At 37.1% G+C, this 15,644-nt stretch overlaps 1 protein-coding gene across 4 annotated transcripts in view; it reads left to right on the forward strand.

Annotated features, from left to right (window-relative positions):
* The window catches only part of DNAH1 (dynein axonemal heavy chain 1), a 199,825-nt gene that overhangs the window by 57,099 nt on the left and 127,082 nt on the right, over nt 1–15,644 (forward strand). For 3 of the 4 annotated variants that reach the window (XM_087924016.1, XM_087924015.1, XM_087924017.1), the window contains 7 exons: nt 618–774; nt 1,244–1,376; nt 4,438–4,599; nt 7,373–7,625; nt 9,208–9,365; nt 12,603–12,814; nt 14,375–14,673. In XM_087924016.1, coding sequence (XP_087780142.1) covers nt 618–774; nt 1,244–1,376; nt 4,438–4,599; nt 7,373–7,625; nt 9,208–9,365; nt 12,603–12,814; nt 14,375–14,673 — 1,374 coding nt within the window. Of the gene's footprint in view, nt 1–617; nt 775–1,243; nt 1,377–4,437; nt 4,600–7,372; nt 7,626–9,207; nt 9,366–12,602; nt 12,815–14,374; nt 14,674–15,644 lie in introns of those variants that run through there. The other variant, XM_087924018.1, reaches the window with a different exon arrangement.

Genomic DNA, 15,644 nt, shown 5'->3' on the forward strand with positions numbered 1-15,644 from the left:
GATGGAGAATTAAGGTTGTCACTGACCACTTATCATGATAGCCATATTTTAGTTCTATTACTGGAACTTTTCCCAGTCTCAGCGGACTTGCTTTCAGAAACGCAGTGAAAAGTGTATTGCTTTTGTGTCTTATTTATGAGCTTCCTTATGTTTCTATATGGCTATTGTAAAAAAAGCATTTGGACAAGGGTGTCTAATCTAGCATAGTTTTTTGTATATTCTTGCATAGAAAGATTCCTTGAAGAAACAATGATCTACTGATGGATGTCAATTAATTTGGGATATAGCAATAGCAATAGCACTTAGACTTATATACCACTTCACAGTGCTTTACAGCCCTCTCTAAGCGGTGTACAGAGTCAGCATATTGCCCTCAACAATTTGGGTCCTCATTTTACCCAACTTAGAAGGATGGAAGGCTGAGTTAACCTTGAGCTTGGTGAGATTATCTTTGAGATAATAGTGTAAGCACATTAGAAAATCATTTAGAAAATCTTTAGCAGCATTTTACTGTTGAGGCTATCCAAAAAATAAATTATTGCATCTTTAGTAGTGATAACATTAGCTAATAAAGGACTTGTTTAAATATAAACCATTTCTTCTTGCTCTTTAATTAGGAAAAGACGATTATATCTCAGCTTAGATATCACAAAACTTTTACAAAATGCAGGAATAGATTCTAATGAGCTGATGCCAAGACATCAAGACCCTGTTAATTTACCAACAATTGAACAAAACAAAGACCCTCTTTTCCCCATCTATCTACCATTACAGGTAAGATGAGAGAATTATTGGTGTTTGTGTTTCAATGTGGGGCTTCCCAAGCCTATAAGAGATATTTATCAAAGTGTTTGTTACTTTATGATTTTCCATCAGCTTTTCCTTTGTATTTTCCCAATTATGTCCACTATGTCTAGAATTGGAGAGATTAAAAATGAAGACTTTGGTTTGAGTGGGGAATGGAAATGGAAATAACCACAGTGCTTAATAGTAGGTTTATATCTTTCATGAGGAAAAGTTTGATGAGCGGGAGTCTGGCCTTACAAAATGTAACATATGAAAAACCACCTCCAAACAATGACTGCATTCCAGAGTTAACAGGACATTTCATACAGCTCAGATTGTTTTTGTGTAAAATATTAATATGTAATTTCTTGATTATGATTGTGTGACATCAAGTCAGTGCCAATTCTTAGCAACCACATAAGTTTTTTTCCATGAGTATAGCTTCTTATTTGTTTAGATTTTTGATGATGAAGAATATGATTGCCGGACGCCAGAAGAGTGGCTATTATTGGGAGTAGAGCCTGAATCTTCAGATCGGAAACCTATTCCAGGAAAAGCACTCCTACCTACTGATGACATACTTGGACATGGTAAAGTACAGATGATACAGAATTGAATTATACTGTAACAATGATTAAAAGAAAAAATTATAATGAGATAGCTTTTATCCCCTCCAAGTTTTATATTTCGAAAATTGGTAATTAGTTTAAATAAATCTGTTTATTTACTTGATTTATATTTCACAGCTTTAATATTTCCAGTGTAGTTAACAAAATAGTAAGACATAGTATAAGAACATTAAATAAAACATAACAAAATAAAGCTTGGAATTGGCCTAAAAATTAAAATAATAATTTCAGAGAGTCATATAGAAACTTATAAATGTAAGCTGCCACATGTAATAATTAGTAACAGAGTGGAAAAAGTAGTTTTCTGAATGGAAAATAAAGAACATTAGTGGAAGTACCAGATGAGCCACTTTGAAGAGACAGTTTCATTAGTGGAAATTTTTCATTGGTCACGGTACTTTAAATACAAACATCCTCAGATAATCCTCAGTGTAATTCAGATTACACTCTCAGTGAATATATAGACTGATGTAAGAAAAAAAATCCTATACTTACAATTTTTAAAAAATATATAACTTGTCAGGAATATATGATTTCAGCCTATTTTCATGGAAACTGAGTTTGTGATGCTCAACATTTTGAGCTTTGATATCAGTGGGTCTAAGCCATCACATTTTTTGTTGTACCTCCCTATAAAAATGTACTCCATTTCCTTTTCCACATTATAATTTAAGAAATAGTCTCTAATTTTTATGTCTTTGTCCTAAGTGCACAACATAAGATTTTTGTGAGTTATTTTTTCATAAAGCATTGAACTGTCAAGACAGGTCTTCAGCAATTTTGAAAGAAAAATTCTTCATTTAGAAACATTATTTTATCTAAATATCTGTATCTATATACACACATACACACATATACTGGGCAGTTTATAAACAATTAAAACAATATAGAAAAACAACCAAAAAGAAAAAAACTAGAAGCAAAAAAAATAATAATACAAAAACTTATAAAAAAAGCCATAATAAAATACATTGCTCAAAAAAATAAAGGGAACACTTAAACAACACAATGTAACTCCAAGTCAGTCACACTTCTGTGAAATCAAACTGTCCGCTTAGGTAGCAACACTGATTGACAATCAATTTCACATGCTGTTGTGCAAATGGAATAGACAACAGGTGGAAAGCATAGGCAGTTAGCAAGACATCCCCAATAAAGGAGCGGTTCTGCAAGTGGCGACCACAGACCACTTCTCCATTCCTATGCTTTCTGGCTGATGGTTTGATCACTTTTGAATACTTGCAGTGCATTCACTCTAGTGGAAGCATGAGACGGAGTCTACAACCCACACAAGTGGCCCAGGATGGCACATCAATACGAGCTATGGCAAGAAGGCTTGCTGTTTCTGTCAGTGTAGTGTCCAGAGCATGGAGGCGCTACCAGGAGACAGGCCAGTACATCAGGAGACGTGGAGGAGCCCGTAGGAGGGCAACAACCTAGCATCAGGACTGCTACCTCCGCCTTTGTGCAAGGAGGGACAGGAGGAGCACTGCCAGAGCCCTGCAAAATGACCTTCAGTGGGCCACAAATGTGCATGTGGCTGCTCAAAGGGTCAGAAACAGACTCCATGAGGGTGATATGACGTCCACAGGTGGGGGTTGTGCTTACAGCCCAACAATGTGCAGGACGTTTGGCATTTTCCAGAGAACACCAAGATTGGCAAATTCGCCACTGGCGCCCTGTGCTCTTCACAGATGAAAGCAGGTTCATACTGATCACATGTGACAGACGTGACAGGGTCTGGAGACGCCATGGAGAACCTTCTGCTGCCTACAACATCCTCCAACATGACCGGTTTGGCAGGGGTCAGTAATAGTGTGGGGTGGCATTTCTTTAGGGGGGCGCACAGCCCTCCATGTGCTCGCCAGAGGTAGTCTGACTGCCATTAAGTACTGAGATGAGATCCTCAGACCCCTTGTGAGACCATATACTGGTGCGGTTGGCCCTGGGTTCCTCCTAACGCAAGACAATGCTGGACCTCATGTGGCTAGAGTGTGTCAGAAGTTCCTGCAAGACGAAGGCATTGATGCTATGGACTGGCCCGCCCGTTCCCCAGACCTGAATCCAATTGAGCACATCTGGGACATCATGTCTCACTCCATCCAGCAATGCCACATTGCACCACAGACTGTCCCGGAGTTGGGGGATGCTTTAGTGCAGGTGTGGGAGGAGATCCCTCAGGAGACCATCCGCCACCTCATCAGGAGCATGCCCAGGTATTGTAGGGAGGTCATACAGGCACCTGGAAGCCACACACACTGCTGAGCCTCATTTTGACTTGTTTTAAGGACATTACATCAAAGTTGGATCAGCCTGTAGTGTTTTTTTCCACTTTAATTTTTAGTGTATCTCCAAATCCAAACCTCCATGGGTTGCTAAATTTGATTTCCATTGATAATTTTTGTGTGATTTTGTTGTCAGCACATTCAACTATGTAATGAACAAAGTATTTAATAAGACTATTTCATTCATTCAGATCTAGGATGTCTTATTTTTGTGTTCCCTTTATTTTTTTGAGCAGTGTACATAAAATTTAAAGCCCATTGATTAAAACTATCAGTACAGTCACTGAACTTGTCAGGCTTACAAGGTTGCTCAGACAAGAAAGAGGACCTGATTAGCTAATTCTACCTTAATGCTACATTAACAGAATCTTGCAAATTTGAAAATACATCGCTTCCCCTTCCCTGTCCACATTTCTACTGCCAGCTCAGCTGCCTTTTATCTGTCTGGTCCCTTGGCTACATCTTTTTACCCTGTTTCCCAAAGTCATTCCCACGTACCATTACAGTATAAGCTTTTTCAAGCTGCCAAGTCCCTATGTCCATTGGAATAAAACATACATTCAGGGTCTTGAACAAAGCCAACTTCTTCCTAAATCTATTGAAGTATTGAGAAAGTCTGGGATCAAGAACAGCAGGGGTGATAATTGCAGCTGCGTGAAATGTAATTTTTGTAATTCCACTATTCTAATTGGGGCAATTATGAAATTGTAAAACTGTGTTTGTCATTAATATCTAAGGAGATCCAAAAAGCCACACACTGATCTATAAGTGGATAAATGTTGGAGTCTTGGATTATGATGAAGAGTCAAAACTCTACTTGGTACATAAGACAAACAAAATGGGCCTTGTTCGAGACCTCAATGGGATATGTATAATCAATGGAGGAATGACAGCTGAAGGTGGGTTTTGATTTAGTTATAATTGGAATGCAGGAAGGAAGGACAATTTCTAAACCAGTTAGTTCTATCTAATACTTAAAAGCCCGATGTGTAGTGTAATTTCTGATCCCTTTTATAGGGAACAGCAGAACATCTTAAAATGGCTTTCTCCTTCCACTCTTATGCATACTACTGGCTGCACATTTGATCATCAGTTGGCTTTCTAAAACATTTGCGGAAACCTTTGAAAGAGATTAAGAGATGAGATGGTGATCAATCCCTGACAGGGGGTGGGATTCAACATTTTTTACTACCGGTTCTGTGGCCGTGACGTGGTAGGCATGGCATGACTTGGTGGATGTGGCTTGGTGGGTGTGGTGTGGCTTGGTGGCCATGGCAGGGGAAGAATATTGTAAAATCTCCATTCCCACCCCACTCCAGGGGAAGGTTACTGCAAATTCCCCATTCCCTCCTCACCCCACTTACCTGCTTTCCAGCTCCATTCTCCTGTGCAGGGCAACAAAAGAAGACCCAGCCAGTCAGCTGGGACTCAGGATGCAGAGAATAGATGGGTGCAGGACCAGTCAGAGGTGGCATTTGCTGGTTAATAAGTATATAATCAGATTTCCTAAAGATGGTTTTTCAAGAGGCAATTGGACTTTCTGTTTTTTCTTTGAGGTCGTTTTGCTTCTCATCCAAGAAGCTTCATCAGCTCAGAAGCTTCTTGGATGAGAAGCAAAACATCTTCAAAACAAACAAACAAGCCATAAAGTCCAGTTGCCTCTTGAAAAACCACCTTTGGGATAACCATGACCTGGATGACTGAGAATCTCCATAGCCATATAATCAGATTTGTTGTCAGCGTTCCAGAAAAACAAACTCCAGTACCAACACTCTGAGACAGGCATTTTCTCCAAGTTCCATTTTATTAGAATTGTCATACTGGCACATCTAGGAAAACCCAAATCTGAGAGTTCCGGGTTTTCCCACAGTAAGTTAAAATCACAAACCAATCCCCTGCGCCCATCAGTACATCACATGGTCCAATCACCATCCGTCCCAACTTGAGACATCTGCAGGAAAGGCATGACCTTGACTGAAAGGAAGAATGCTATTATGTCTTAAATACATACGCTCTACAAAATCCCCCCCTCCCAATTTCCCAGGCACAGGAATGTGGCAGCATGGAAGCTTCTGGTACTAATGTGGCTTCCAAAACTGACATTTGTGCTCTGACACATTTGTGCTCTGATACAGTTTATCCACATGTCCTTGTTGTCCTGGTACTGCTAAGAGCCAGTGTGCCATAATGGCTAAGATATTGGCCTGAGAACCTAGGTTCTAGCCCATCCTTAACCATGGAAACTCACTGAGTAATTTGGGCCAATCACATTCTTGTAGCTCAGCCCACCAAATGTGATTGTTGTAGGGAAATTAGGAGGAGGAACATGATGCATGCTGCCCTGAGTTTGAAAATAAAAATTATACACATGCATGCACACATACATGCACACACAAGCACAATAAAAATAAAAGGTAGGATATAAATCAAATAAATAGGCTGTTTATTATTTATTGAAGACATGTTCTCACAACACAGCCTTCATTCCTATGCTAGTCAGCCACTAAGCTTGATCTGGCAGGAAACTAGGATTGACAAACAGAGAAGCCCTCACCTATAGATATATCTTGTTGTATAAAGCAGAAACTTAGGGAAGATATACCACTCCAAATTGTCCCCCTTCTCAACTGGCTACAGGTCTCAGTGCCCCTGACAAAATTAGCTGACATTACTGATAGAATTGAAACTTGCATGGCAGTAAATTTCTTTCTTTTTTCTTTTATTTCCTATTTATGTCTATATACACAACTCTCTCCCCACAAATACTAACAGCATTCTGCTATAGGCGGCAAATGCAAACTGACATGTCCCTCAGCCTCTTTGTTGTCCCAGAGAACCACCTCCCCTACTGTCCTTCAAGTCAGCTCACCAGACAGGTAGGTTCCTGTCTATCTGAACCCTGCCATTCACTGGAGGCTTGGGAGATACACCTATTTTCCCATTTGCTGCTAAACTTGCTTTCAGAAGGGAATGGCAGGGAAGCAGAGGGTGGATATGGTCTAGATGGTGATTGTAGTGCTGGAGCTGGTTGGGATCACAGTACACATGGCCAGAGACAGCTGTGACATGGGACAGCAATATGGCTCCACTATAGCCAGGCACGTCTGTTCCCCGGCTTGTTACAGCAACTTCTGCTGGCCTCGTTTTAGAGTTGCAGGAAGGGGATAGCAGTTTTCCAATCAGTATACTTTTTCCCCATCTCAAAAACAGGAATAAAGTACATTGCTAGCTTGTGTCATAAGAAGCCATAGGGGAATAAAGTAAAAAGACAAAATTGTCACTGTTTGCCTCTGTGAAGGCTGTTAGTTCCTCTATGGTACTATTGGGCTGCTGCTGCTTTTCAGTCCTAGGGCAAATAAGACTGCTGAGATAAATTTAAATGAGAAAAGTAGAACAGGAGGAAAGAGTTAAAAAATGTGTGGTCTTGTTACTTCAACTAAGAAGAAAAACAAAGCAGTAGGAGACCTGATCAGAGAGCTTCTGCTGTCTCACTTAATTAGACATGTTGACATTTTCCCTCAGCAATCTCTAAGTCTCAATTTTGAATCTCTTATCCATTTTTCCCCCCAGCAAAAAGGCTATTAACTGGACAGCAGTCTGGTTATGCACAGACAGTTTTGGATATTCAAGCTTTCAAATTTTCTGTTGTCTTGCTTTCTGATCTCTGTCTAGGGAGACCCCCACTGATTCCCTGTCAGTATTGGGTGCCCCGGATCCGTTTGCTTTTTCTTGCTGAGGATCCTCGTAATTTTGCCCAGCGTGTGATCTCAGCCCACAATTTGAGGAAGAAAACACAGGCACTGTTGTTATATAATCTCTATGTGGACTGTATGCCAGTAGATGGATTGCAAAACATTGAAGAGAAAAGTTTGCAAAATATGAAACAAATGGCAATACAAACTTCACATCTAAAGAAAGGAAGCCAGTAAGTTTCATAATACTTTTTCAAAACTTGTAATTGTTCAGATCATTAACTTTTGTCAATGACAAGAAAGGCCCAGCCAGCTGGGTAAAAGTAGAACCAGTTGTTTTTTTCTCATTTCCCTTTTTGTTCCTTCTTTGCTATTCCTTTCTCTCCTTCTGCAAATGCTACAAATATAGCCTTACATGATAAACAAAGATGAAGAAAGAAAATGAGTAAATATAGATAAGAGCAGAAATTATTTGAATAAAGTTAAGTGAAATCGGATGCAACTATAATATGGAATGGCATGGTATTATCAATTGTTTTTGCACATACATGTGCAGTTTTACAATTAAAAATTGTTAAAATACATGGAGGCAAAAGGTGGAATTTAGTTGACTTTCATAGACTCTGCCTTTTGTTATTTCTTTTTGTGATTCACGAATAATCACAAATTTGAAAATACTAATGCACACTTGATGAGTATACATTATTGGGAATGAATACTCAAATGAATACTCAAATGAGTAATCAGTGTATTATGTAACTGAATGGAAGTAATAGAGATCTATGAATAAAAAGTGAGGTTAAGTATGAAAATGATCTTGACACTTGCATTTTATGTATTCTATGACTGGAACAATTTGAGATGCACAAGCAAGATGAATCATGGTATAATACGTCAATTTCATCTCACTATATTATGGCAAGAATAATCTAATTAGTACCTAGGACTAATAGTATTTATCCATTGTTCCATCCATCCATCCCTTGTTAGGAAAAAATCTGATTTTAAATAAGAGTGAAAATAATACAATGGAATGCCTACACAAATGTTTGAAGATATCCATCCCAATAACATCCCACTTACCCTCATCCACATTTTTAGTAATTGAGTATAGGATCATCCCTTTCTAAATTATAGTACTGTGAATTATTTTCCTTTTGCCTTTCTTCTTGCATATTATATTAACCTTGCTCTGTTGTGTAGTTGTAACAATTCAGGCCTATCTGTCACAGGTGAGTAGTTGTACAGATTGAGATATTGCTCAGGATATATATCTCCATGATCATTGTAAGACTTATCATTCAGCCATTTTATTAGGTCCAGGTGAGTGTCATTTTTAGGTGGAGAAAATTATTCCCGATAAGCATCAGGAGTTATTTCCGATAAGTATCTCTAGCATTTATCTGTTCTAGTATCTCCTGGTATGTCTCTCTTTCATCTTAGGGCATTTGCTTTAGATTTGTTGGTTTCTTGTATTTTTAATTCTCCCACCTCAGTAACATGCAAGCATTTGTGATCAATTCACAATTATAATGTATTGTAAAATGTATAGAATATTGCTCCTAATTCTCTCTCTTCTGTCTAATACAGTCTTAAATGCAACATAAGTATGCTCCATTTTCTCTTAAATTTGCTATTCTGTTCTCCCCCTCATGAAACTCCATTAATGTGCTACAAATGCTTTTAATGAAGAAGCAAAGCATAAGTGAGCACAGGAGACATGAATATGGGACTAGAGGTATTTGAGTGACACAGACATATCATTTTGTGGGGTCATTGTTCATTCAGTTAATTAGTTTTTTAATTATGTTTAAGGATTTTACGACGTCTTCACCTCCTGGAAAAGGAAGTGTCCCTAGACTATGAGCGTACTATGAACATGATTAACTTTGACAGAATTGTCACTTCGAAGCGTCAGATATTTTCTTATGTCACTCTGCCTGAGAAAGAGGAAGAGAAGGTACCAGAGAAAGGTAGGTAACACATGATAACATGCACACAGAGAGAAAGAGAAAAGAATAAAAATGCTTATAAAATGAAATGTTTTGTGGTTAACTTCGGATTATAACTGATGTATTATAGGAGATACTATAAAAAGAGACTTTAGTATTGCGGATTTCTATCTATTACATACTGTCGACAGGGAAATTTTTTGTCAAAACCTTTTTTTTAAAAACATACTAAAATAGCAATTTCCTAAATCTTTAATTTATCAAAATTAACATTGGCCAACAGAGTTGGTTCTTGACTTGCAACCACAACTGGGACCAGAATTTCCATTGTTAAGCAAGGTAGTTGTTAAATAAGCCATGTCTGATGTTACAACCTTTTTTGCCACGGTTGCAAAGTGAATCACTGCAGCTGTTCAGTGCCTGTGGTTATTAAGCAAAACTAACTTCTATTGATTTTGCTCGTGGAAAGCTGGCTTGGAAGATCACAAACGGTGATCACATGATCCTGGAATGATGCAATCATAGTAAATATATGCCAGTTGCCAAGTGCCTGGATTTTTATCATGTGACCATGGGAATGCTGCTACAATTGTAAGGGTGAGGACTGGTGGTAAGTAACAGTTCAATTTTTGAACTGTCGTTAAACAAATGGCTGTATGCCAAGAATTACCTGTACATAGCTCCGTTTATTATTTTGAATGTAATCTAAAATGCAATATTATATAAACATCTTTAATATCTCCCAGCAAAGTAGTTAAAAATCAGTTGAATTGTACTCTTAAAATGATGGATGATCACTAGATAAGGTTAGATTGTCTGATGTACTCCAAATGTTTTAGACCAACTTTGACCACACACAATTAACATAACCATGGAATTGTTAGAATATTTTACAACAGCAGCTACTTGGTTCAGTGAATAAAATATTTAAATACAGTGTTCAATATTCTGAAAATTCAGACTTTTTGACTACAATCCTAGATGTGAAAGCTTGTGGCAATGCTTGGTGAAATTTCAGAGAAATTGATAATTGGAATTTTATTGGTCAATAGAAAGTGTAATCATAATAAGTAAGTGTAATAAATGTAATCGTCTTTGTTTCCATTCAAAATAAGAAGGTATAGCTCAATTATATGCAAGAGATTTTTTAATATTTCTAATTTGTTCATGAATCAGGTGTTTTTTATTCCTTTACTGAATAGTGTAAACTTATATTGAGTGCTAATTTTTGCATTCAGTACATCTGGAGACTTCATACTTAAACATCATGTGAATGAAAATTCTGGTCCATTCACCAGAAAAAGTGAATGGACTTTTTTGAGACCTAAGAATTATTGTTGATGAATACCTGCTTGGAAGAAGCTGTTCAATGGTATTCAATGTGCTGTACACATACGTTTGTATATACAGTGATGCTTAACAGTTTATGAACGCAATGTTCATAAATGCAACTTTTTATGTTTTTTCCTTGATAACGTTTTTCTTCTCATCCAAGAAGCGAAAGTCTTCAAGGGAAAAACAAAGAAAACCTCATTGCCTTTTGAAAAGCATCTTTGGGACATTTATGAACCCAAATAAATAAATAAATGAGTAAAAATGTTATACTTATTTGTTCAGGAAAATGATCCAAAGTTAAACACTTATGTGTGGCAAAAGTATATGAATATGAATTTGTATTTTTAATAACTAGTGTGTCTCCTTTGGGCAGTCATGACTACTTAAAATAACTGTTTTAATCAATCCCATACATCAGCTTGGAAGAATTTTAGCCTATTCCTCCTCACAGAAAAGCTTCAGTTTAGGGATGTTGGTGGGCTTCTTCCCATGAGCTGCCTGTTTCAGGTCTTTCCATACAGTAACATTTCTATAGGATTAAGATCAGGTCTCCAATTTGACCATTTGAAAACATTTTTTTTTTTGCTTTAACCATTCCCTAGTCATGCCAACTTGTGTGTTTTGGATCTTTGTCTTGATGCATGATCTATTTTCTCTTGACCTTCAGTTCACAGTTAGACACATTGACATTTTCTTATGGGAAATAGGACAGGTGTTGAATTACCTCCATTTGTATATGATCTGCATGACACTTTTGTAAACTTTTCCAGCCAGGTAAGAATCAATAACTATTTTTTGTAGGTTCTCAGAAATCTGCTTTCTTTAACCTAAGACCCACTTCCATATACCTGAAGAACAGACTTTGATAGTGAATGCTCAGAACTCTTTAAATAAGGCAGACTTCCACCTGATCATTATCCCATTGTCTGAAGTCCTAATTCTACATTTTCCTTCAAATGAGCTGACAATCGTAAATGGTTCTCATATTTTTGCCATACACAAAAATGTAGCTTTGGACCATTTTTCTTAATAAATGGACTGGTATAATATTTTGAGTGATTTGTTTAATTGGGGGGTCTCTTTATCTAGTTTTAGGAGTTATGCAGGGGTCAGATCATGTTTTAGTTCATATTATGTAAAAATATTGAAAATTCAGAAGGGTTCAAAAACTTTTAATCATAACTCTAAAAACATATGGAAAGACTAGTAGAATTGTTTAAAGATAGTGATAAATAAACATGAAAGAAAATGAAAAAAATGAAAGACTTTAGAGTGAAAATAGGACTGAAGAAGAGAAACTATGAATCCTATACAAAGAGTATTAGAAGTCTTAATGATGGCATTTATAATGGAGATTTAGAAAATAGGATATGGAACCTAAAAAGAATTGTGTTTAAAAATGCCAGTGTGTAATTAGGCTAATGGCAAGAATGAAAAAGGATGAATGATAGAATGCTCATGTGAAAAGGACTCTAGATGAAAAAAAATGCACGTAAGACAACAATTGCTACAAAAAATGGGGATAAGGGAAGCTATTATACAATATGTTTATAGAGAAATAAACTAAATTTACTTTAGATATGGAGTGCTTTGGTTACATGATGTTGATGAGATCTTTAAGATCAGTAGTTTAAATACCAAAAGGCAATATTTGAACTGATATTCAGACCAGAGGGAAACCAGGATGATTCTCAACTCTAAAAAGGTTCAAAGAGATAGAGCCAATTGTGTTAGCAAAGCAAGATTTATTGCTTTTATTCCACTTCTATTGTTTGTCTGCTTGCTTGCTTCTTTTTAATATTTTTTTGGTGGTTTGCATGACATTGTTTATTCAAAAGGGAACAAAGAGGTGGATATGTATGTATTTAAGAGGCTTACTTGTGAGACTGATTACTTCAATAACATCTTTCTTTTTATTACCAGGGCTCGTTGAAGTTCCAGAATATCCATTTAATGAGCAAAGAGAAACGTTCAGTTTTGTCTCTCTCCTGACACGGCCAGAGGTTATTATGGCTTTGTGCCAAGTGCGAGATGAGTGCAATAAAACCGCTGCTATGTCTCTTTTCCATTCCACCCTGACTAAGTATGGACGACTTGAAACATTTGAACAGATTCAGACCCAGACCTTTTCTCAGGTAATATGTTATGGCAGATTCTTTGCAGGGGTGAGATGCACAAATGTAAAGAACTATAACCACTGTGTGATGGGTGAAAGGACCCTACATAATGCAATGGTAGAAGATTACTTTAGGCCAGATAAGACTTGTGCTTTACTGCTCTTCAGAACATGGAAGTCCCTCTTTCACTTAGGCTACTGTATGATAAAACTAGCAGAAATGCACACACACGTTTCTTTGATCATGGTGTGGGATAATAACATAACCATATATACCGGTGGGAAAAATAGTTCACCAAGTTGGCCATAATGAAACCAATTTTATATCAGCAAGCTTGGAGTCCTCTAAGATCTGCAGGCATTCAACTTCCAGAACAGCCCACTGAGGACTAACTATGCTCAGCAGCCAAGAAATGTTGGCTGCTTAGTTCAGATTGAGAGAAAATAGCTAACCTAAGCACCATCCTATCCACTTGAATAAAATCAACTCATTATACAACATGGTTCAAGACCATATATTTTAGATCAGAATTCAATCATTGTGTATACCTTACCATAGATATATTGGACATAGTCCAGTTTAATGTGGGGAAAATTGGAAGAGCTTTGAACAATTAAAAAAACAGGTACTATTGATTGACTCCTTACTGTTTTCAATCCTGGATCCCAGAATTTTATTCTGCAAACTGCAATAACATGGTTCAAGAATGCAAAGCTATTCATGCATGTTCGCTACTTATTATGAACTGTTTATACAGAAGAACTTCCTAAACATTCTTTTATCTGTAATCTATCTCAAAATGAAAAGTAGCCCAGAAGTTTGAGAAGCACCCACTTAAAAGAAAAACAGTAGGAAATATACAGGCTAAATATTTAAAGGAGATATCATTAAAGCTTCTTTATGGAGTGTGTGTGTGTGTGTGGGGGGGAATAGACAAGATCCCATAAAGTATAATATCATCTGTTTACAGACTTTTCAAAGGAAATAGTTGGATATTAGGAATAAAAGCTTCTGTGCTCATATCTTAGGAAAATCAAGGTGTTTTGTTTGTTTTTGCTGTCCTTGAGAGTAAATGTTGCACTCTTCTTTAAAAAATAGATTATTTCAGTGTAACATTCTATGGGGAAAGATTTGTTTTGGTGTAGATTGCTTTGGGAACTGTTGCTGCTATTAGCAGAATGTTATTAAAGTACAATAAAATTCTTCCTGTTTACAGAATAGTATTCTGTGGACCATAAAACATGTAATAAGCCTATAATGCCTTTTTTTCCTAGACAAAGCAGTCTCAAGGGGATGATTTAAAATGGAGGATGGAGATGGGGAGGGAATCTAATAGATATCCCTGTATTTTTTCCAACTGCAAACTTCAGCCACTCCTCTATTCCCCAGAAGGGATAGTAATAGAGGAGTGTACTAATGCAAACACAAAGCCAGAGAAGGAAAGGACTAACCACCCACTCCCCACTGCTGCATTTCTTTACCGTCGGCATGTATCTATGGCTGTATCCATTTAGTGTGTAATTTGAAGTTTGGAGTAAGACGACAATTCTTGTATTCTTTTGTTTTGACTTCCTGCAGATTTCAATGTTCCTCAAGGATACATGGATCAATACTCTAAAGATAGCAGTAAGAAGCAGCCTGAGGGACATAGGCAAAGGCTGGTATAATTTATATGAGACAAAATGGGAAGTATATCAGATGTCCAAGCTTCATCAGCTGATGGAGCTTATCAAGTTTATGCTACAAGACTCTGTACGTTACCTGGTCCAGGATTCACTTGTAAACTTCACACAGCTCTTTCTGGATGCCTGTTACAGTGTCCTGGATTGCCCTGAAAATATGGTGTGGGGAGACGATCTTGTTAATAGCCCTTACAAGTAAGACAATTAGGAAATGTCTCCTATCTGAGGGAGGAAAAGAACACTGAGCAATATTTTTGAAATGTATTCCTTTTCCTATGAGTTGAACCTTTAAATGTATTTTGTCTTTTCTAAAGTTCCTGATGAGATAGTGCCACTGCACACAAGCATTTCACATATCCATATGGATTTATATCATCCTAGGATCAGTTCTGTGTTTTTGTGATCTTATATTATTAACTCAGTTTGGCAGCTGAGCCAGCTTATTGTTGGCTCAGCTAACATACACTTGAAATTGCTGCAAAACTACCTTGTTCTTTTTTTTTTCTTTTTGAGATGCTCAATGGAGCATTTTGCATCACCTAACTTCTCAGTCTCTAGGTTACAGCTTTCAAGGGGAAAAAGTTTCAATGGCTTTTCAACTTCTCAATCATCCCAAAGATGCTTTGCATTTTTATAGGCAGCCCTGTAAATGATAAGAACCTAAAGTAAGGATACAAAAGGGGGTGGCAAATAATTTAATTTATTTCAATTTAATTTGAATTTAAGAGTGCCTTATCCAACAATTTCTCCTGCATTCCCATGGCTCCTGCAATAATGCCTAGAAGGGAAATGCTGGTAAATGTGAAGGACAGATAGCCCTTATTGCCTGCCTGAGTTCCATGGCAGTCTGCAGTTGCGGATAACAAAAAATTATTTTTTAAAAAATAATAGCAGAAAAATAAAAAAAATAAAAACTAAATGAACAAAACAGAAAGATATAACAGTATTTTAAAAAAACCCACAGCTACATAAGAAGTGTTTAAAAATAAATGCAAAAAAACAACCCAAAATATAAAGTATTATGTCATTACAACAGTAAACAGTTACTATTCCATATATGCAAACATGCGTGTCTATGTGTGTGTCTGTGTGTGTGCATACACACATGTCTGATTCTTAAGAGACTGAACAAGTCCCTGCAGTTTCCTTGGCAACATTTTTCAGAA

This window comes from Pseudonaja textilis, chromosome 2 (assembly GCF_049901715.1).
Source record: "Pseudonaja textilis isolate UNSWEBS1 chromosome 2, rPseTex1.2, whole genome shotgun sequence".
NCBI lineage: Eukaryota > Metazoa > Chordata > Lepidosauria > Squamata > Elapidae > Pseudonaja > Pseudonaja textilis.